The following is a 23,677-nucleotide window of genomic DNA, read 5'->3' as shown; positions in this document are numbered from 1 at the left end:
ACCCAGGTGGGGTATCTCCCGGGCCTTTCTGTGTGGAGTTTGCATGTTCTCCCCGTGCTCGTAAGGGTTTCCCCTCCCGATAAGATAAACCCAATGGAAAAACATGCACAACAGATCGCTAACGCTGTCGCATCCCTGACGAAGACGGACAGGAGCACTTGGATTGGTCCCCGGGTGCGGCGCTTGTCGCAGCCCTTGTCTGCCCTTGGGGGGAAGGACGACGGGATGGGAGGTGCATTTCGTCAGCGACTCAGTGCATGTGTGTGTGTGTGTGTTCCTGTGGGTCGCCCATCGCGTGTGTGTGTGTGTGTGTGTGTGTGTGTGTTAATCTGATGACAAAACAAAGGCTTATACTTATACTTGTTTTGGACTTTTGCCGAAACGTAAATATATTACTTATACAAGACGTAAATATATTACTTATGGCTATAACATAACGTACATTATGTACCTTTTTTCCTGTGGTTGTTTAGTACTTTATTTACGTTTTCTGATGAGACCGTGTTCCACCTCTGCACCTATACTTCTATAGATGGTGGATTTATAGCCAAGGCATTGTTGAAATGCTTTGACTCAAATGTCACTTCTTTAGATGCTCCATAGTTGTGCTCCTGAGATTTTGATTTGATTTGATTTGATTTTATTAGGGATCCCCATTAGCTGGTGCGATAGCAACCAGCTAGTTTTCCTGGGGTCCACACACAAAAAAACATACAAAAACAATCACTATTGCAAAAACTAAATTATTAAAAGTCAGTACACACAATGCATAATGAAACTACTGTAACAATTAAGATAGCTAAAATTACATTAGTGTAAAACAAAAACAAAAAATTACTTTACAGTGTTAAAAACAATTTAAAAACAATTAAAAATTCTTTTAAAAGGTGAATCTACTGTAAATGCAGCAGAGGTTCCGAGGCAGGCCATTCCAAAGAGTTAATGCTCTAAAAATAAAAGATCTCCCCAAAGCGCTGGTTCTAGGACCTGGCAATTCAAGCTGCCCACTACTGGAACCTCTAGTGTAATGCTCGTGCACAGTATTACTAAAAACAATCTGATTATGTATAGAAACAGGAGTTTTACTGCTCATGACCAACTTGAACAGCACAAGTATATTAAAAGACAATCTATGGTGTTGTGGTTTAAGACCCCCCCCCCCCCCCTGCCTCGATCTGGAACCACATATCCTCCCCCCTGCTGGCCTGGGATCAGATCCAACCGGAACCTTCTCTCCTGTGTGTCTCCTCCTCTACTATATTTCGCTCTCTACCTTCCTACTGTTTCCAGTTGAGCCAAACCCGACCACAACACAAATGCATGTTTCAACACTGGGGTCGGTTGGTCAGTCAGTTAGGGACATTCGCTATTGTAGGCTGGCCCTCTGGGTCCGGAAAATGGACTGTTCACTCTCTTAACACTTTGAGTGCCAGCCACGGCATAATTCATTAGTTCATGCCAACCGTTGAGTACCAGGAACGAGATATGCCATTTTTTAATCGTAATTTTTTTTATTAGCGATTTCCATTCATATTTCATCAATCTAGCCTCATGTTACCACTGGCATTCTCTCTGAGCTTGAATTGGGAAAATACCGCCCCCTATTGACTCTCCGGATGGTACTGCACCCCATTGGATTAGAATGAATGAAATGGATGGCAAAAAAAAGAGTCCGGAATCCACATTTTACTTCTCAGGCAAGTAACCCGAGCCGATCGGACTCATTGTGGACCATCAGAACAGCGTGGAATATATATTTCCAGTACCCAGCGTTGGATCAATAAACGCGATCGATATTTATAATGGCGATCAGCAATTTGAATAATCTTTTTGGAGAACATCTAATCTGAGGTAAGGAATCTATTTAACCAGTATTGGGATAATCGGAGCTGTTTTCACCTATATATCAACGTGTCCCATATGTGTGTGTGTGGCTGTGAGTGTGTAGCTGATCAGGAAATAAGAGAATACATTTTTCAGCCCGCTTCTATAGCGTGCATAAGTACACATATACTATCAATAATCTAGCGTTTATTTGAAAATGATTCATAAATAGGCTGAAAAATGACAACGTGTTTTGTGTATTCCAGTGTATTCCACTAAAGGGCGATTATCACAGAATCTTCTCGAAGTTTCAAGAAACAAGCGTTTTTCAAAATAGTATAAAACGGAAATGAACAGATTAAAAATAAATTAAAAAAAAAAGAAAATCCGTTTCGACAATGTTGACTGCAAACAAGTCATTGATAAGCGACGGCCATATTAGACACATAGCCATAATTTAAGATATAGTTTATGCATTCGCAAATATGAGAGCTCTATCATTGAAGTGGGTGGCGGCATTCAACAGGGTAAATAGGACACGGAGGCCGGCACTCAAAGTGTTAAAATGAATAAATAAATAAAAAGCTTCAGAGTTGACAATTCAAAAAGGGAATCGCTTCTTTTTCACACGTTTCTCTAGTCATTACATGACAGGAAAATGTGATTTGTAAGGAGTCGTCGTCATCTTGTAGTACTTGATGTTGAAGAAGAATACATCTCAATCTCAACACCTACACACACACACACACACACACACACACACACACACGCACACCGCTGCACTCTCTATTCCCACCAGACCAAGACGGCTAACTTGTGTCACCATCTGAAGAGGAGCGGAGTGCCTCTGCGACAGAAGCTCTTGGTCCCCAGGGTGGTGCTCCTCTCCCCGGACTGTGAGCTGGATGCAGCGCTGAGGGAGAGGAGGGAACTGGTCCCTCACAGCCAGATCCACGCTTTCCTGCACGCATTCAGGGAAGGTTACGTGGCCTGGATATCGGATGCACTGACTCCGTCATGGCTGTCCGGTGAGTCAACGTCCAAAGTGACTCCAGGGATTATTATTATTTATCCCAAGTATCTGTACGTGTTATGGATGACAGAAAAAAAAACAGGGCTGTTTGGAACCAAAGAAACTCATAGGAAATTGTTGGCTAATTGATTAAGTTGATTAACTGACAAATGTGTGAAAATATGCAGAACATCTATGGTAATCCATAGTGCTTATCAGGGATGTGATTATAATTGGTCAGGAAGTAACATATTCAGTATTGGAAAAAAGCAAAAAAATAAAAAAAAGGAACAAATAACATTGTAGCGACTATCCTGATGTCCTGGTAGACGGGTGCGGGAAATCCTTGTCTTTGACGCGCAATTAGAAAAAAACAATGTCGAGTCGGTGTCACCTGCCGTTGGCTGAAGTTCCCATTTAATTGAAGTGCTGTTAATAATAGTGAAAATGAGTGAGGGTACGTGCGTGCGGTAAAAAACGTGAGACCTCTCCATCACCCATACCTTGATACCTTGATTGCAATAGCCTACACCTGTACCTTTATTCAAACCCATGCGCTCCGTGCTGCCACCCAGTGATGAACTTAACAAACTACAAACTTAACACAAAAACAATCAAATAGCTCCTACAAACATAGTCATTAACTGACTATTCGACTAGGAGAAGGCAGCTCTTTAAAATTAAAATTAAATAAAAAAGAAAGCTCAATAAGAGACTCATGTAGAGTGAAAATAATGATAAAAAAACATGTGTACTGTAGTAAGTAAAAATAAACGTGGTACTGGTACTCTATAATCTTCTATTCACGGCTCATTCCTGTGTATATCTTGTGGTTCTGCCTGCAGGTCATCTGTCGTACAGGCAGATGGGAGCAGTGCGCGAGGTGCTTCGGAGGGTGGGGACGTGGGACGTGGTGAGGCTGCACGGTGGGGAGCAGCTGAAAGGAGACTACCGGGGCTGCCAGTACATCGCCCTCAACCGCCAGGAGACGGACACGCTCGAGTTCTCTGCGGTCAAGACCCTGTCGGCTGATTCGCTCTGGGCCCTGCTGGGACACGCCCCTCAGGTTAGTGCGGCAGCGGCGTATCGCGCGTTGGCACTCACTGAGCGTACTGAGGCGGCCATTTTTATCAAGGTAGCATGCAGGAATGAGGGTTGTATACTGTTGTCATTTGGCTCATAATTACAATTCCATTATTGATAAAAAGGAAGCCAAACTATAACCCTCTGACACCAGCAGATGGCAGTATAACTTTGAGCAACATTTTGGGGATCAGTGTCTCTGTTACTTTCTTCTCACCTCCTCGTTTCTGCTGTGATTTAGTGTAAAGACGCTGCAGCACTTGTGTTTTGTTTTTGATTCCAAATGGCCAGATCGAATAATGCCAGGTTCCAAGAACCAATTGGTACAAGATCATTCCATTCAGGCTCTCTAGGACCTAGTAAGGAGCCTTGGTGATAAGAAAAAGAAAAAAGAAACATCTGAAGATATTCACAGGATCATAAAACATCTCGAGTCTTATTTGTCCCCTTTAGAGCCCCCCCCCCCCCCCCCCCCCCCTAGCACATATTCTGTCATGATTATGTCAGATGTATGTGACAGTAGTCTCTCACTGCTCACTCACCTTCTGGCCGCGTCTCGGATCGTTACCTCCCGTTATTTGGCGGCACACTGAGCGCTAATCACTCCCCCCGCTGTTCAAGGCTGCCAATGTCTTTACCGGGGAAGGTAATTCTGCCCGCTTGCAAGATGCTCATTGACTTAATTAATTTGACTGGATAAAGAGGTAATTACATGTAAGCTCTTTCGAGGACGAGGAGCAGAGTGAGAGAGGGAGAAAGCCAGTTAGATTTTCTTTTAATTAGTTGATGTTCGTGATCAGAATTACTGTTGTTTGTTTTTAGTACAAGGCAATTAATTGGTTTGGCTAATAAGGTAAAGTGCCCATGCTTTCTCTCCATCTGGCATCAGACCAGATCTTATCTGCCACTGTGGTGGAGAGCCTGTTTTTATTAATGTATACCTTGAAAACCAAAGCAGGAGATTTATCATGAAACTGTTGGGGATGTTTTATTCAAGTAGCATTAGTGAATGGAACACAAGGATTCCATGTCCTCCAATGACATCACAGGTGGCCATATTCAAACAAAAATGTACTCTCAATAACTGTCAAACTAAATTAATGTGTGCAAAACTGTTTGCGGCTTTAAGATCCAGTAGGGCTGTACAGCAGCATCCGTTACAGATTTACACCCACCCTCCGAGCCCCCATTCCCTAAAACACTCACCCACCCACCGGTCTCCATCCAGACTCCACACACGGGGCCGGTGTCCCCACCCCCAACTGTACCTCCAGCTGCTGTATATTGGATACATGACCCCAGTCATTAGGTGGTCCCCAGCGGGCCCTAGTCTGGCCCAGGGGGACATGCTGTGCTACAACACAATACGTTATTTCCCCAAGAAATATTTGTAAATGGTGGCCCGAATGACCCTTGTCATAAACCCCCTCCCCTCCCGATAAATGTGACTTATAGAGTGAATGTCACAAGGTGATGTCATAATAATGCAACCCCCCCCCCAACCCTCTGACATTTCCCTGAGAAATGTTACTGATAGAGCACATACCACAAGATACACAATCATGTTTGATGTTTGTGTGAAACAGGGCCTTTGTGCTCTATGGTCACCTCCTCTCCATTCATATAATACAACTCATGGCAAACCATACTCTCCTTGCGCCATAGTGCACAGTGGCTTGAGATTAGGAGAGAAATGTGTTTGGCTTGCTAAACAATGTTTTTTCCCCCCTGTGTGTTCAGGCTCAAACACATGTTTCTATTGATGGAAACATGGAAACCTTTTGCAGAGCCACTGTTAATATGCATCTCTTAGTTAAAAGGTTATACCATCTTTTATATATTATTATTAATTATTATTATTATTATTAGTATTAAGTAATTTAAGTAAATCAAGCTTGATAATCGTCATGAAAAATGGAAGTAAACATTTGATTACTGTATTGGATATATACTGTATCTTTTGACTATGGTGACTATTTCAACTCGATATAAAGTAGCTTTTAGCTGGCTTGAAGCAGCTGCCAGGGGAAGCTTGAGGTGGCAGAGAAACCCGATGCCTCCCCAGGCGCATTTTCAGAGCACAGAAATAATGCATGCCTTTGATTTGTCACTTGTAAACACAGAGGCAAGAGGAGCTGCGCTATAGGACCTACAGTTTCACTCGGGCATCTGTTTGTAAAGGAATAGCACCAGATGTATGCACAAAGCCACCACACAGTCAGTACTGTGTGTGTGTGTGTGTGTGTGTGTGTGTGTGTGTGTGTGTGTGTGTGTGTGTGTGTGTGTGTGTGTGTGTGTGTGTGTGTGTGTGTGTGTGTGTGTGTGTGTGTGTGTGTGTGTGTGTGTGTGTGTGTGTGTGTGTGTGTGTGTGTGTGTGTGTGTGTTTTCTGTGGGCACAGTCAATTATTCTGTGGAGAGAATGGGAGGTCTACATGTCCCTAAAGTGGAGAATGATTGAGTAGAGTGGCTGTAATTTATTAATTATGGGCTATATTCTTAGACCGCGGCTCTGGCTTCATTCAATTAGTATGGATTGAAGGGGTAATTAGTGTGTGTGTGTGTGTGTGTGTGTGTGTGTGTGTGTGTGTGTGTGTGTGTGTGTGTGTGTGTGTGTGTGTGTGTGTGTGTGTGTGTGTGTGTGTGTGTGTGTGTGTGTGTGTGTGTGTGTGTGTGTGTGTGTGTGTGTGTGTGTGTGTGTGTGTGTGTGTGTGTGTGTGTGTGTGTGTGTGTGTGTGTGTGTGTGTGTGTGTGTGTGTGTGTGTGAAAGAGAGGGAGAGAGAGAACTATCTGTCTGAATAGAAACTATAGTCATAGTTACTTAAAGTTTATCTTCCCGCACGCTTCCATTCCTGGTACTTGACCATTTCATAGAGCCATGTTGCCTCTGTGCCACTGATCAGTCCCTAAGACCTCAGCCCCCTGGGAGGGGCAGACACACACACACAGTGATGAAACGGGCCCCCGGATCACAGTCAATCCCAGCGGCTCCTAATTGCATATCAGAGAGACTGAGGCAGCAAGTTGAGCTCCTCCAACTGTAACCTGACTACACCTCTCTGACACCTGATTTAATAAGAAGCAAAGCCACAAGGCGCAAAGCCGCTAATTCACCTACAGGTTGTCTTTTGAAGAGGAATGGATAACGGCGAACAGGGGGGGGGCACACAAATAATCGGGCTTGCGTTGCTAGAGATACGTCTCATCTGTCCGATGGGGGGGGGGGGGCAGATTTAGCTTGTTAATTTAACTCTCCAGCGTCGTTCCTCTTGAGTTTGGCCGTCTCCCAGGCGCCGCACGTGGCCCCGGCCCGTAATGGACGGGGTGGTGGCGCTTGGTGTTTGCCGCTGAAAGGCCACGGAGGAGCGACATGAAGCGCTTTGTGCTGCTAATGAATGGAAGCACACAAAAGGCAAGGAGCTGGCCATTCACCCGGCGTCTGAAGCCTGCTGCCTAAATACATAATATTGGCAGCCGGCTTGGCTTTTCAGGTTTTCCTCTCTTTTAAAAATTCTTTTTTTTTACGCCATTTAAAAAGGGTTTATCCATTTTGAGAATTACATGCAGTAATACCCATTACTTCAAATAATTATTACTAAAAAAACAATATGATATTATGGAGTTATACATCACTTGTAGTAATCCATTCTAAAAAACAAACAAAACAACATTCAGTTTCACAGAGCCCTTGAAAATGAGGGAAGACTGTGTCTCACCACAGTGACACAATGGTATATACTGTATTTGTGATCATAAATAACAGCTTGTGTTGCAGTGCAAAGGAACAGATTTTCCGACACATAGACTTCACTCCAGTTCTCTTATAAGAGGATAGTATTTCTGTACTCCTATTAAAAAAAAGTTTTCTGAAGAATTCCCAGGAACAAAAGAACTATTGATTTCTTTTTACAAAACGCACAGCTTTTTTTTTTTTTTTTCTCAGCAGGTGGAAATTGTGGGAAATTGCCATCATTTTCAGATTTCTGTAATTGCAATATAGGCTCTTGAAAATAAACTGGGATTGGAAATAATTTTCACAGAGAGTGTGTGTAGGAAGCCGCAGAGAAAGCTAACCCTGCAATTACCTGCGAGAAGAGTGCTGCGGAATTACAAGTGTCTGTAATGAACTAGTTAAGACACCAGCGCATAAGCACTCATACAGCGCAAGGCGATGATGGAAGCTGCCTCGTAATGGGGTGTGATTAAACTTGGTAAATCTAATTTTTTTTCTCCGCTCAGGCTCTAAACCACACTGAAGAGTCGCATGAAGAGATACCGCCCTCTGTCGATTTGAAGATGACTCTATGTGTTTTCTCGAAATTTCACCCACCAGCGACGGCGTACGCATTGCCGTAGAAGGGGTTTTTCAAGCACCCTTTTGTTAATTTAGTTAAAACATCAACATGCAGAGTTTGCAGTTTTTTCTTCTTTTTTTATACATTCATATTTAGCACAAGGGGGCAGGAATGAGCGCATTGGCATTTGTAATCGAGATTGAGTTTCAATAAATTTGAATACATGTTTAAGAATGCTCCACTACATTAATATTCATTATGAAACATTTTCTTTGAATGTGAAAAGAGCTGTGGTCGTCCCAAGAGCACTAGGAGCCTGAGTAATCAAAATAGCTTGTTTTCAAACTCCTGTTGATGCTATTGCATCTGTGATACTAAATCATATTTAGTATCACACAGACCATACATCATACATCAACATCAACATCTAAACGGCCAATAGACTCCCTTAAAAGACCAATTTTGCCCCCTTCTCCCCTGAAACAAATGTTGTGTTCGTAGGCACACACGGTGTGTGTTTTATCCAATATCAGCTTACCTTACTACATGCCATTCAGACTGCTACTGATGTTGAAAGTGGCATAATGTAACTCATCCACATTCAGTTGGGTGCATGTTATTAACTCCCAGGGGCAGCGCACATTTTAATAGCTTGTAATACAGTAACGCATCCCCTTATCAATTGTGTGTATTGAGCCGTACTGTATTGTACCCATTCTGCAATCTGTTAATAAAATTTTCAATCAAATGTTAGCCAAAATAAACAATACAGTGATTTTCACAAGGGTGAATGACCTGCGCCTGGCGACGTTATATGGAGCATATTTTCAACCCTTTTCAACATCAATGACAGACAGTGTGAAAGGTAGGCTGAGATCTACCAAAACATACACTTTATACACCTATGAACATGAAAGTTGTTAAAGACAGGGACAATCTCTGCTAATGGAGAAAGGCCAAATCAGACTGGTATGGTCCTTTAATGAAAAAGTGGCCACCACCTGCTCCACTCTTTGTTAAGCCCATACGTCCCTCCTTTCTAAACATGAGGCTGTATACTTTGTAGAATATATACTATCTTGCATGTACATCTTAAATATGAAACAATTGATCTGTATTTATCCATTTTGACAGGGTCAGAGCATGTTGATCCTCATTAGACGTGCCAGTATCTGCTTTTTGCCTCAGTGTCATTCTAACATCAGCTGCTTGTGGGCAGTATGGAGCAGCATGAAGTATGGGATCTCTGTGTCACCTCACCAAGCCTAAACCTTTTGGTTAAGAGTGGTCAATATGTTATAGTTATTCAAGGTAAATGAAAGCCTACTTTATAAAAGATAATACCTAAACCAAACCTTCTGGATATCGCAGTGAAGCCTTTTTCCCAAGCCGTGAGATATAATCTATAGTGATTCATGAATAATGAAGAGGCAGAGTGCAGCGGAGACACTTAATTACTGTTTCACAAGGCATTCTCTTTAATTGAGGAGAATAAAGGCGGTGAAGTGGAATGAGCGGCATGGTTGTAATCTCCTTCGGTGACTACTTTCTTTGCCAATCCATGATAAACACACACTGACCAGAAAAACATTAACTGGCAATTTGTAAGTCATCAGGTCTTACCTCCTAAAGTAATATAACTACACGTGTCATGGTTTATATTTTATTTGTGTGTGTGTGTGTTTTATCCATGTTATACATTTCCCCCGGGCACCTGCGTGAGCAGCCTCCGAAGGATATCCACATGATCTGTGTGTCCTTCTGTTTTTAATACAAAAGTTGATGGCGTATCCCAAGTAACAGCGGGTGCTCATTGTGTACAGTGCGCTCTGTATAGGTCCAGTGTATATCCCGTTAATTGACGGCCCTGCCATCTGTTACAGTTAGGTGAAATTACAGATAAACTAGTTAGCAGACACTTTGCCCCATTGTCTGTTGTTTTGATAATCACCCTTAATAACGGCCGGCATCAATATGGTCTTTAAACCCGATTTGGGAGTTAATGGAGTCAGATGGGGGCAGTCAGTACATGCTCTGGGGGTAATGTTATTAGAGATGTTTGTGAAGGGCAAATTAAATCAACCATAGATTGTGCCCTCTCAAGTCGGCCAGACGACCAGAACCATTGAGGAGAAAATTCATATTTTAACCTCTCACAGAAAATGCACTTATGCGGATGGAAATAAAGTCAGGCCTGGGTGAATGGATGTAAATGGTTATTGCCGGGGTTTAATGGCTTCCTGTTAGCCGAGGCAGGTTAGAGGCAGGGGGGGGCAGAGCTATTCAGATACTAACCAGCTTTTTTTTAGGTCATAGCTTTGAGTAAATATAGTTACAGGGGCTGATTTTGTTAACGTCACCAGGCAAAAAAGATCAGCGTTCTTCTCACTGAATGGTCAACAAGGTAGAACTCATTGCGGTCTTCGTTATTTCCTCACGGCTGTCTCCATTCATGATTCATAGCAGTGATTCTTTAAGTAAACAACTCTTCGGGTTTATTCCATACTTCCGAGCATACCGTTACGCTCCCCAACAGTTTAGACTCGTGTTCTGTTCGCCTACCGTGCCAAACCACAGTGTCTAACCTAATTGCCTTGTTATATCTCCCTATAACATGACACTCCGTAAGTTTAAAAAAAAAAAAAAATTAATACTGAAGCATTTTGGTCCCAATTCCATCGTGTTTGGCTTGTCGACAAAGTCGTTGGCGAGCCGGAGGTGTGTTATTCAGCGTTCCTCCCATCTGTGTCTGGTGAGACACCGAGAGGAACAAAGGACCAGCCGTCGGAGCGCGGTGTGCCGTTACGCTAGCCTCCCAGTTCACCTGAAACACGGCACCCATGGCTCCAGGTAACAGCCCCCCCACCCCCCCTCCTCCCCTCCCTTGACTGATACCCCACTGGGATCCTTTGACTTTATCAAGGCAAAGAATCTGAACTTATTGAATAGCAAAAACATGCAGGTGGCGACACGTCCTGCCCAATTACACAGGCACAGGTATTAGTCACGCATGTCAGACCTGTCAAACCTTTTTAATTAGCCTGGCCCTGTACGTAATAAAAGACTGAGAAATGAGTTTGGAGGTAAACGTTTGAAAACACTACGAGGTCTAGATGCAAAGGGATTTAGACACTACCGGTAATTGGTTCTTGTGTTGTCGTCGGCTCTTTTCTCAAAGGCGAGAGTGGATCCCTTTTCTTGCGAATCCGTAGGATTCTTTCGGAAATGAACGCATCCGTATCAAACGGGTGGGGGGGTGTCTCATCTGCCATAGCAGACCCTACAGGTAGATGACAAGGAAACCAGGCACCAATTCGACTTGGAAGATTGCTATCAGCCATTTGTTAAAAAAAAAGTGCTTCTCTTTTAGGGGAGGGAGAGCGAGCTGTCTTCTTGGCTTGGAGAGCAGGGTAAAAGGTCAACGCTGAGCGAGCGGCATGGATTTATGACTATTCAGCAGACGGTAAATAAGGGGGAGAGAGCGGCTCTGGTTGAAATGTGAGGAGTGATGTCACTGGGACAACTCCCCTGACACAGAAAGTGAGAGGGTGACCAGGGGTAGACACGGTTAGGTGAGCTCCCTCAGCCTTTTGTCTGACACCCACCCTGCGCCCCGGGGGACCTGTACTCTCTGCAGAATCTTACGCACACATACAGTACACACACACTCACACTCACACACATCACTGTTGTCTTGCCAAAGCCGCTGAATTACAAATTATTAAGTGTTTCTTTAAAGGGGAACTATTTTACTATTTCTTTCAATATTTGGGCACTTTTACACAATTCCTGTGAGTTTATGGAACACCTCTGTAATTATATATATTTTTTTAATTCATTGTTTTGTATTTCTAATCAAGTCCTCAAAAACAGCATTTTTCTACCTGAAGATCTTAAACTGTTTTGAGGCTGAGCTCCAACCACTGTGTGGCCTGCGCGGCATCTGGGACATTATCATGCAGCGGTGTCTCTCTGACATCACAAATCATCACATTTTCAGATGACTCAGTTCAGTGAGGGTGAATATTGTGGGAGAATTGGAAGAATGCGCCAATATGAGAATTAGAGACATAGATCATATTAATATAAGTCCACATAGCTAGGAAACAATGCTAAACACTGAAAAAGGCCATTTATAAGATAGTTACCCTTTAATACTTTTTTGGAATCTGAATTTATCGTTGATATAATCCATTATGTGCTCATTGGGTTTCAAGACCATACGAGTCCCGGAACCCACTCGGAAGCTTATGTGGAATATTTGGATTTGACAGCAGCGATATGCGTTTCAGGTCTGTAGTAGGTCGCTAAAATCTGTGGACAACACATACTCCACAAGGAGACAGTTGCTATAGTAGAGAGAGAGTTGGGGCTGAGTGATATGGAAGAAAATCTATTGGATTGGAAAATTATTCTTTTCCCCCGATTTCAACATATGTCACAATATCTGCTCATTCAAAATCACAAACAATCCATTGACTGTTTATCAATGGATTTGTTTATTATTTGGATCAATGGATTTGTTTTTCACATTGAATTGCACACAGTAATATAAAATGTATAGCACCAAACCAAAACTCGAAAGGGCAATTTTCAAATGATATTACCTCAAATATTTCAAATATATATGTTTATTTTTTTTTATTTTTGAGTTCATATTTAGCGGTTACCTTTTCATTTAGACAGAATCGTGTACCACGATATTCCAGTTTCATTCAATTAAATTATTTCCCAGTTCTAATTATTTCCCTCCCACCCCCCACTCCTCCACGCACGTACACACACACATGCACATGCACACAAACATGCCCCAGACGGTCACAGACAGACAGGCTGTGTTCATGACAGCTGCTCTACTGCACTGTAGATACAGTCATCCTCACCTTCAGACATTTGACTCAAACAGTAACATGCAGCAACAACTCCCTTGTCTCCAAAGCTCGGATTCTGAGGAATAGCCTAGCTGGCCGGCAGGCAGGTTGGGCGGGAACAGGGTGGAAAGCGATTGATTGATTGATTGAAAAGTTTATTAACAGATTGCAGAATGGGTATAGTACAGTACAGCTCAATACATACAATTGTTATGGGGATGCAGACCAGAGAAAGACTTTCCTCTTGTTTACATCAGGGTCCCCCATTTTCAATTCATCATAACATATATGACATACATGACATACAGATGGACAGTACTGCTACATCTATACATTTATGACATATCAGATTTGAAAATACAGTACTGTTTTTGATACAAAAAGTGTCCAGAAAAAGAGTGTCATTTGACGTAGAAACTGTACATTGGGGGAGGTTGGGTGGGTGGGGTGGGATTGGGTGGGTGGGTGGGGGCTGTACATTGGAGGTGGGGGGGGGGGTTGGGTAGGGGGGGGGGGACACTGTACACTGTACATTGGAATACTGACAAAGCCATACTTGGTCATTTACTGTACTGGTTAGGACATTTGTAGGGGCCAGTTTCGAATTGCAGTCTCCCGTAGGTGTTCTTTGAGAGTGTTTTTGAAAGTGGGTAGTGATTCACATTCCTTTACAGCTTTAGGTAGGGCGTTCCACATTGATGTGGCATAATTGCGAAACGTGTTTAGTCCCTTGTTTGAGCCGAATCTGGGTTTAACATGATTTGTGGAGCTCCCTCTGGTGTTGTGATGGGGTATTTACTGACCTTTGGGATGTATTTTGACATGTACATGGGTACCTTGGTCGCGTAGTGTATCTTGTAGACCAGGCCCATTGCAAGTTGCTGTACTCTGTTGTCTACTCTAAGCCATCCTAGGTTGTCAAAGTGGGCAGGGGTGAGGTGGGTTCTAGGAGTAAGGTCAAGCAGTAGTCTGACCAGTTTGTTTTGAGATGTTTGTAATTTTGTTTTTAGCGCCTTTGAGGTGCTTTGGTACCATGAGGTGCACGCATAGTCGTAGTACCCTTGAATGAGTGCTCCTGCCAGAGTCTTCAGGGTATTCTTGTTTACCAGAGAGGAGATCCGGTACAAGAATCGAGTTCGTTGGTTGACTTTTTTTTATTACATTGGATGCCATTTTGTCACAGGAAAGATTAGCCTCTAGGATGGAACCCAGGTAGGTAATTTCATCTTTCCTTGTGACAATATTGTCACCCACTGTAACCGAGAAGCCGTCGGTCTTGCTGAGTTTGTTATTTGAACCGAAGAGAATGGACTCTGTTTTGCCCATGTGTAATGATAGTTTGTTGTCGGCGAGCCATATGCAGATTTTGCCTAGTTCTGAGCTGAGGGCTTTTTCAACCTGTAACTTGTTCTTGTCAGAGACCAGCAGGTCCCAACCTGAGCATGACATAAGAGCAAAATGGCTGCTGTGTGACTGTGAATATGGTCAGTAGTCCATGTAGAAGGGTGTCTCTTTACATCAAGGTATTCGGAGGCGAAGCATATATTTGAATACGCCAGAGATGGGGCATATCAATTCATGTTTGAAAAATACATCCACAAATAAACCCCAAAAAAGAGTCTTGGTCAACTAAGACACACATGACAGACTAATTGACAAATTGGGCGCAACCCTAACTCACAGATACGTGATTTACTCAGACGAAGAACCATATAACTCTGTTTTAAGAAGTTATATGAGAAGAACAAAGTTTGAAAACGTTATTATTTAAAGTTGTTAGTGTTGCGTTAATTCATAGTTAAAGACAGTAGAGGTTGAGTATATATCCGATTCACACTCCCAAGCGATTCGGATTGACTTTACAACTGTGAATATATGGGCTGTCATATATTCTCCATAAACAGAGTTTATATACGTTTTTTCAGTGCAACGGTTCAATTGTGTTTCATTCGGGAATTGGGTATGGCAAAGGCATTTAGGAGTGAACACTGCTCTTGCCAATCAAACCACAAATATTGTATTATCTTACATTACTGTTGCTCATGCAGGGGTTGACTGGGCTACAGTACACTCCCAATCAGTGGTGGAAGAAGTACACAGTTCCTTTACTTATAGTAAAATAGTACTCTGGTCAAAGTAAGAGTCCTCCTTCAAGATTCTACTTAAGTAAAAGTTGAGAAGTATTTGATATTGAATGTACCCAAATATCTATATCAAGTAAAAGTATGCATTCTGCATGATGTTTGTGTATTCCAGTGCTTGGGGGCGTTCAACCCTTGAACCATTGACCTCTAAAGGTTGTGTTAAAGTGGTGTGTGGTCCACTTATGCTGCATGCTTCAAATGTGAAAATATATAATCTTCATAAATATTTGGCACGTTTTCTATGCAAACTCTTTTTCTTCAAAGTAACTAGTAACTGATGGGTTCAGATAAATGTAGTGGAGTAAAAAGTACAATATTTCCTTTGAAATGTAGTAAAAGTACAACGTTCCCTAAAATGTAAATACTCAAGTAAAGTACAAGTACCTCAGAATTGTACTCGAGTACAAATACTTACTTTCCACCAATGCTCCCAAAAGGGTACACTGTTCTGTTTAGCACCCTGATGACAAAGATGAAGTTGACGCAGGACTTATGCTGCATTGTCGGAAATTCCGACTTCCTACTAGTAAAGATCGAATAAAACGGCATGTCAACTCTAGTTCCTAGTCGCAAACTCGGCTATGATTTCTCAACATCCAGTTCAAGCCTCGTTTCAACACGGCCACCCACATCATGTAAACGTTAATGTTGTTATTAGCTGTTTTAAAGAGTGATTTGTAACTAAATTAGCTATATGTTGTAAACTATCATTGTACTGTAGTTCATGCAAAATAAATTGTACGAAAGAATTGCCAAAAAAGTTTAGCGCGAGCATCCGTGTTTTTCTGACTTTCCCATTTCCAACTTCCCACCTCCGGCCATAAACGAATGTAGCCTTTATTGTTTTCAATGGCATTTAATTAGTTAAGTATTGACAGCTGTTGTGTCAAGCCTCTGATTTCTAACTTTTTTTCCAAAAGCAAAACCCCAAATTGATTCATTCTGAAGTGTCCGATGCCGTAACGTAAGCCACGTAGCGTTCAGCGACACAAGGCTATTACGGAAGCCACAATTGTTTTTTCCCCCTCCTCCTCCTCCTCCTCTCTCTCTCTCTCTCTCTTCCCTCCACGTTTTAAAGCTCAGTAATATCTAAAGTAAATGACTGGGGGGGTCTGAAATTGCAGTAGCCTTTTGTTGCAGATAATTAGGTTAGCGGCGAGAGAGCAGGCAGGTGTTGAGGATGTGCTCGAGTCGTGTTATCTGCTCGCCTGTAGCACTTCCCATCAACCCCCACGAAAGCCCACAAGCCTCTTCACTATTAAAATGATCACGTTCAGGAGCAGACAAAAGGGAAGAGGGGACTACATCTACCGCAGGGTATCCCCCCCGCCCCCCCGCGCACACGCACCTCTGATGCTTATCTGGCTTTTGATGTCGGAGTAATAAAAGGCCTATTGGGCGTCCGCGATGACCCGCAAAATGGACAAGAGTACGATACGTCTGGCTCCGACCGCCACCGCCGCTGCCATTAACTAAAAGGTCCAGGCGTCATAAGAGAGCCAGAGATGAAAGAACTGTGATGGGGGGGTTAATAATTGAAAAAATTGTAACCCTAAAGTGAAAGAAAATGGTACTGTGAGAAGGCAGCGTAATGTTCTCTTGTTGTCCTCCTGTACGTGTGGCCAAATAAGTAGAGCAGTAAAGCATTCTGGCTCAATTACGTCCGCGTCTAAATCTAGTTAAGGCTCCTCGTTGTCGGCCTCTACGTGAATAGGCAGTTCCGATGGGCTGGAAGCCGTGCCCTTCCAACCTGTAAATAATAATAAAAAGAAAAACATATTTGTGTTAAAGATTTGAGAGAAATGTAGGGGGGGGAAAGATGTTATGGCTAGATCTAGGTTGATTTCATGTGATCTAGTTGCAGGGTACCGCTTGCATCAGTGTTCCATGAGATTTGTATAACGTTCTATTGTGTATGTGGAAAATAGTATATTTTTTTATAAAAAAAAATAACCTGTTTCACTGCATCCATTACTTGTTGCTTAAAATAACATGAACATCACACAAGAAAAGAGAGATCCCTTCCCTTGTATGTAATTTGTAAAAGTTTATGTCCAAAGTTTGTATTTGTAAAAACCTCAAGCTTGATAAGAAATATAGCTCAGCCATCGATACACCCCTGTGATTGTTCCCAACGGGCCATAATCTGTAAGCGTGCTCCGATCCTCCGAGCTAGAGGGCCAGAGAGGAAGCGACAGCTTGTAAACGTGGAGGTCAGAGGTGAAGGCCATGAGTGTCTGCCAGGGTCTAGACGAAGGTCACAAGGTCTCAGTCAGGGTCATGACCCCAGCAAAAAGAAAACAAGTGGCCAAACACAGAACCTTTTACCAGAGAAGACGGGCTGAGAACCATTCAAAGCCAGGAGATTACTGACTTTATTCATATTTAAATTATGTACATAAGAATGAATGAAAGAACAAATTAATTACATTTCTATAATAATAATAATAACTTCATTTTATATAGCACCTTTCAAAAGACCCAAGGTCGCTTTACATAGGGGGGGGGGGGGGGGGAATAACAAAGTAACAAACATAGTGGACAGACGCAACATATACATATAAAGTGAGAAATTGGTTAATGGTTAAAGGCCAAGTTGAAGAGGTGGGTTTTGAGCAGTTTTTTGAATGAGTCCAGAGTTGGGGCGGTGCGGAGTTCTGCGGGAGGGAGTTCCATAGGGTGGGAGCTGCCACACTGAAAGCTCTGTCCCAGAAGGTCCGCAGTCTGGTTCGGGGGATGGAGAGCTGACCAGTGTCTGTGGATCGCAGGGACCGTGACTGAGTGTAGGCAGGGACGTGCACAGGACTTTAGAGGGGCAGGTGCTCAAAGGCTGAAAAGGGCACTACACTTGTGTGTATATATTAACCGGGGCGGGGGGCCCCCTTTTTATGCTTTTTGGGGGGTTTTGGTGATCAAATATTGAATATTGAACAATAATAATCAATGCAGGAGCTCACTTATCCTTGAAAGACACTTATCACTGACTTAAAAGGCCCATACATCTCCATAAATGTTCAGGGGGGAGGAAATAAGTGCTTACCCTACAGACCCCAAGAAGTGCTGTATATTCTGTATTGTTTAATATAAATGCATTTTTTATTCCAATCCCGATTTGTATTTGAGATTCCCAAATCCCATCGGACTTGACTTCTTCGTGTCCCTCAATGAGTGTAATACCAGCATTCAACTGTATGCGCCACAGCGGTTTCTATCATCATCATCATCACCCACGCTATGCATAAAATATATGGGTCCGCGGAGAGGCACAGTGAGGAGGCCGTGCAAACTGCAATGGAATATGGGGCATCTCTCTATCTTTACCTAATATTTTGATTCTATCCTGACATTTTTCAGTTGGAAGGGCAGTCTATATGCGTAACGGTAAAAAATAAAAAATAAAATAAAAAGGGAACTTTTTTGATGAGGCTCAAAAAGGCACGCTCAAGCACCCCTTGGCCTCTATGTGTGCACGTGCCTGAGTGTAGGGGTGGAGGAGGTCAGTGAGGTACTGAGGTGCCAGAGCGTGAAGGGATTTGTAGGTGAGCAGGATTTGATGGGGAGCCAGTGGAGGTGGATGAGGGTGGGGGTGATGTGCTGCCAGGGTTTGGTGCGGGTTAGAACCCTGGCAGCTGAATTTTGAACATACTGGAGCCTGTCCAGGGTTTTGCTTGGGACCCCGGACAGGACCCCGTTGCAGTAGTCCAGGCGGGAGGTTACAAAGGCATGGATGAGGGTCTCAGCTGTGGAGTCGGAAAGTGATGGTCGGAGTCTGGAGATATTTCTGAGATGGAAGAAGGCAGATTTGGTGACGGAACTGACATGGGCTTGGTAGGAAAGGGTGGAGTCCAGGATAACGCCCAGGTTGCGGACCTTTGGGGATGGGCAGATGGCGCAGCCGTCTATGTTGAGGGTGAGATCCCCAACCTTCCGGAGCAGGGCCTTGAATGCCACAACCATGAGCTCAGTTTTTATTGTTGTCTATAGCGATTTTCTAATACAGGGATACAAAGTGCTTTACAATGGAATGACTGCATACATTTTTAGATGTAAAGCACTTCTATGACCGGCTATGTCACTCACTCACTCACTCACTCACTCACTCACTCACTCACTCACTCACTCACTCACTCACTCACTCACTCACTCACTCACTCACTCACTCACTCACTCACTCACTCACTCACGGTTAGCCACTCTGGCCCTAGTGGCAGCACAAAGGCATTGCATTTGTCTTTGTAATCAGATGCAAAGTACCTCATAGACTGGTAATGCCACTAATGCACTCACTCACAGTTAGCCACTCTGCAGGGGTGCGTTGCTCATGGGACGGGGTTGCACGCCGTGCAACCGGCTCTGTGAGCAGAAGCACGCACATGCACGGATGTGCACGCGCATGCACACAGGAATGCACTGCACTCGACTGATGCGCCAACTCGCTAAGTACCTACCTGGCTACTTTGCATAACAATAGCGCAGGTCGTCAGGTGTGTTCAAATACGTTCTCAGATATATTCACACAAAACTTGTGAATGAAATGTGTTACATTCCATTCGTAGAGGCAATTAGGCATTGTCTTTAGTCTGTGCGTACGCGAGGGAACATTTATGCGCGTGGCGTCATTAAAACACTGCAACCAGCTTTGAAATCACCAACGCAACCCTGACTGTGTGTGTCCTGTTTTCAGCATGGGCGGCCTCAGTGGGAGTCTAGCCATCGAGCTACACTGGTGTAATGTATATAATCCTGATGTCCCACTGTCTCCCCTCCGCTAGGTGACCGTGAAGATGTATAAGCGCGGAGATCCCGGCTGGCTGGGCAAGCCCCTGAGTGCCACCACCACCGTCCCGTCCAACGCCCATGTGATCTTCCGGATCGGTGGGGAGGACGTAGACGCCAAGATTCAAGCCAGCACCATTCACAGCATCACCCTCAGCATATGAGATGGGTCTGCACAGCATCAGCGCCGTAGGGTTACGGAACTATTCTTGATTACAGAGCTCACAGGCGTAGTATGTAGTGTCAAAATAATCTAGCAAACCAGCCTACTTATCCAGCTCTTATCAGATGAGTACATTATGTAAAATACTATAGGATCATATTTTTATTTATAACGATGGCCGAAGAGCAAAACCTATCTGCATAAAAAAGTGTGGGAAGCGGCTGGGTGGCGCAGCGGACTAAGCGCTCGTCACCAACGCAAGAGACACTGGTATCGAATCCGGCTGTCAGCGTTGCCTCCGGCTTGGCCGGCCGTCATACTGGCTCGATTGGCAGAGTCAGCGGGAGGGAAGCCGGTGGGTGGGTTCGGGTCGTTGTAAACGGCGACACCTACAGTTCGGTCGGGGCGCCTGCACAGCGAGGAAAGGATCTGGAGGGAGGTAGTGTGACCTTCCACACGTTACACTCTCCCAGTGAGAGTCCGCGCTGCCAGGTGAAAAGAAGTGGTGGGCTGGGTACACATGTGTCGGAGGAAGCATGCGATAGTCTCCGCCCTCCCAGACCGACGGTAGGGGGTAGAGTGCGCAACGACCAGGAAGGGGATTGAGAATTGGCATAACGACTAACATTGGGAGGGGAGAAAAACGGAAAAAGAAGAAGAAGAAAAAAGAAAAAAAAGTGTGAGAAAACCTCCTATCTGCACTCTGCGAGGCACTAATACCTGGTTGGTATTGTTAACACATAATATAGTAATATAGTCCAAAAACAGTGTATTGTATTGGGTATCCTTAAAAAATTGCATTCTGCTAGAAAACATCACGTTTTGTTTTCGTTTTCTCAAAAAAGTGCATTTTTCAGATTGGAGATTTTGCTCTTCGGCCATCGAGAAAAGTGCCTTTTCTGTTTGTATTTTGTTTGTCTTCATCACTATACTCTATTTCACTGATTTATAAATGGACCTGGCAACACCCATTGTTAATTTAGTCCAAGTCTTCGAGGGTCTTCACACACAAGCATTTGCTGTGTAAAAAAGAATCCCCCATTCACCTCGCTCTGCACCGGCTTATCTTACTCGATGACAATATTATGTTAATGAAGATGGCTCAAACAATTAGCCTGATTAACTTTCTCTTGTTTTTAATTACCAGGGCTGGCCTACACTTTATAGCAGCCATTAGCCATCTACGTGGGTTGATTGTGTCAAACGAGGTTCAGGTTTGAAGTGTGCGACGAGTTAATTGTGGCGGTAAAAACAAAACGGGTGGCCTCTAGCACGACGAGAGCTAGGCAAGTTGCTGCCTCTATTGGTTTAATGGACGGTGATTTAGCGGCTGTTTAGACGGTGTAACTGTAAGGTGCTTTATTAATACGCTTCGCTGGAGAGGGGGGTGGGGTGGATGATGGCATATTCAAGAGCGCACAGGCTCTAGTCACCAGCGCCATTCATTTCTGTGTCTGTGTGAGTTTTCTTACCATCAGTTATCCGGAGCATGTAGCTGCGCTAACAGCTAGCAATTCTATTTACTGTGCCTGGTAGTGGCTGAAATGAAGTTATTTCCATCAAGATATCAGTGCCTTTTTAGCTAATCCGATTGTAAAACCTCTCTCTGTTTTGATGGTATCTCACTGCATGGCATCTCTCTACCTGAAACATCATTACACCATACTCAAGCTCCTCACGTTTTCAAATGTCTGTTTACAAATTTGCCTGAGGTGCAAATCTTTGACAGTTGTAGAAACAGCAGTACCCCCCATTTTTATGTTTGTAGGTGTAATGCTCTATTTCCAGGATGGCTGGTAGCTCTGAGGAGACTGTAGCTCTTTAAATGTAATTTTATTATTTTGTTTAAAGGAACACGCCAACATTGTGAAAAATGCGCTTACCGTCTTCTCCAGAGTCGGATGAGAAGATAGATACTTCCTCTCTGTGGAATGGAACGGAACCACTAGGCTAGTGGTCCATTTCTGCTTCCATTCATTTGTGCTAAGCTAGGCTAGCTTGCAGCCGGATAGCTTTCTACTGAACGCTAAGCCTGGTTGGGTGAATGGGTGTGTATTTAGCTCATATGTATGACTTAGTGTATCATTTGATTGATGAATTAATTTCTCCTGCCAACTTTAAAGTGTTCTCTGGACATGAGAGAGTCTGTACGCTCAACACATGTATTCTCAACACGACCTTATCACAAAACGTAAATAAAGTACTAATCGACCACAGGAAAAAGGGTACATAATGTATGTTATGTTATAGCCATAAGTCATATATTTACGTCATGTATAAGTGATATATTTATGTTTCGTATCGGCAAAAGTCCAAAACAAACACTGTGACTGGGAGTCGAGCCAACAATGATTGGGATCACTGGTGAGTGCTCTCGCTACTAGACTAACCGCCCACCCTGATGCAAACACAGCAATGCTACATTATGATGATGGTTAGTTTTTTCTTTTTATCCACTTTTTCTCCCCATTTTCTATTTTTCTCCCATCCCAATTTCGTATATCCAATTCTTCCCTCCCCTGTCTTGAACGTTGCTAGACTATGCCTCCCTCTGGTCGGTTGTAGTGAGGACAGAAGCCTTGCATCACGTGTCCCCTCCGGTACACGAGGAGGCAGCCTGTCGCATCTTATCACTGCAGCAGCTCGAACTCTCAGTGGCGAGGAGTAACGCGTGGGAGGCTCACGCTGCCCCTGCTACTTCCTGCTTCCGCCGCACCGGCGTCACCAAACCGACCTGTAGGAGTCGCTGTCCACAACGTCCAATCCCCACCCACCAGCTTTCCCACCCTCTAACACTTGCCAATTGTGTTAGTATGAACGACCGGCCAGCCGGTAGCAAGGCTCGAACCCAGCATCTCCTGCGTTAGAGGCGAGCACCTTGCCCACTGTGCCAATCAGCCGCCCGATGATGGTTAGTTTTAACATTTAGCGGTTATGGTTAAGATAGAGGGTTAGGGCTTCGATGGTTATAGTTTAAGGTAACACTGTGGTTAAGGTTAGGGTTTGGGTGAGGCTATTGGAAAAGTGCGTCTCTGTAGTCTTGAGGTAAAGGCACTTGCCTCCCATGTGAGCACCCTGGGTTCGTTCCCAAACAGGGGAGCTCAAAGGTTTTCTGAAGACGTTAAACATTTTAATTTGAATATGTAATATATGTACTTATTTGTAATACCTACACATTGTACATTTTCGTGAATACGTTAATATATTACTTATGGCAGGGCGGTTAGGTGGCGTAGCGGAGATTGCGTTCGTCACCAACCCCGGAGCTGTGGGGTTGTCACCAGCTTTGCTGGCTGTTCACACTAATACAATTGGCTGTATTAGAGGGTGGGAGAAGCTGGCGGGGTGGGTCCGGGTCGTTGTAAACAGCGACTCCTACAGTTCGGTCAGGGCGCCTGCTAAGCGCGGATAGGACCTGAGTGGGATAGTGTGATCCTTCCACACGCTACGCCCTCTCAGGGAGGATCCGCACTGCCAGGTGAAAAGAAGCGGTTGATTGGCTGGACGTGTGT

At 43.8% G+C, this 23,677-nt stretch overlaps 1 protein-coding gene across 1 annotated transcript in view; it reads left to right on the top strand.

Annotated features, from left to right (window-relative positions):
* Positions 1–23,475, top strand: part of LOC311236157 (uncharacterized protein) — a 31,459-nt gene extending 7,984 nt beyond the window's left edge. The window contains exons 5-7 of the mRNA XM_084323782.1: positions 2,624–2,852; positions 3,682–3,902; positions 19,999–23,475. Coding sequence (XP_084179908.1) covers positions 2,624–2,852; positions 3,682–3,902; positions 19,999–20,166 — 618 coding nt within the window. The 3' untranslated portion in view covers positions 20,167–23,475. The remainder of the gene's footprint in view (positions 1–2,623; positions 2,853–3,681; positions 3,903–19,998) is intronic.
* Positions 23,476–23,677: the final 202 nt, after the last annotated feature.

This window comes from Notolepis coatsorum (genome assembly GCF_963971535.1).
Source record: "Notolepis coatsorum genome assembly, chromosome: 10".
NCBI lineage: Eukaryota > Metazoa > Chordata > Actinopteri > Aulopiformes > Paralepididae > Notolepis > Notolepis coatsorum.
The sequence above is the reverse complement of the archived record's forward strand: the minus strand, read 5'-3'. Positions and strand labels throughout refer to the sequence as shown.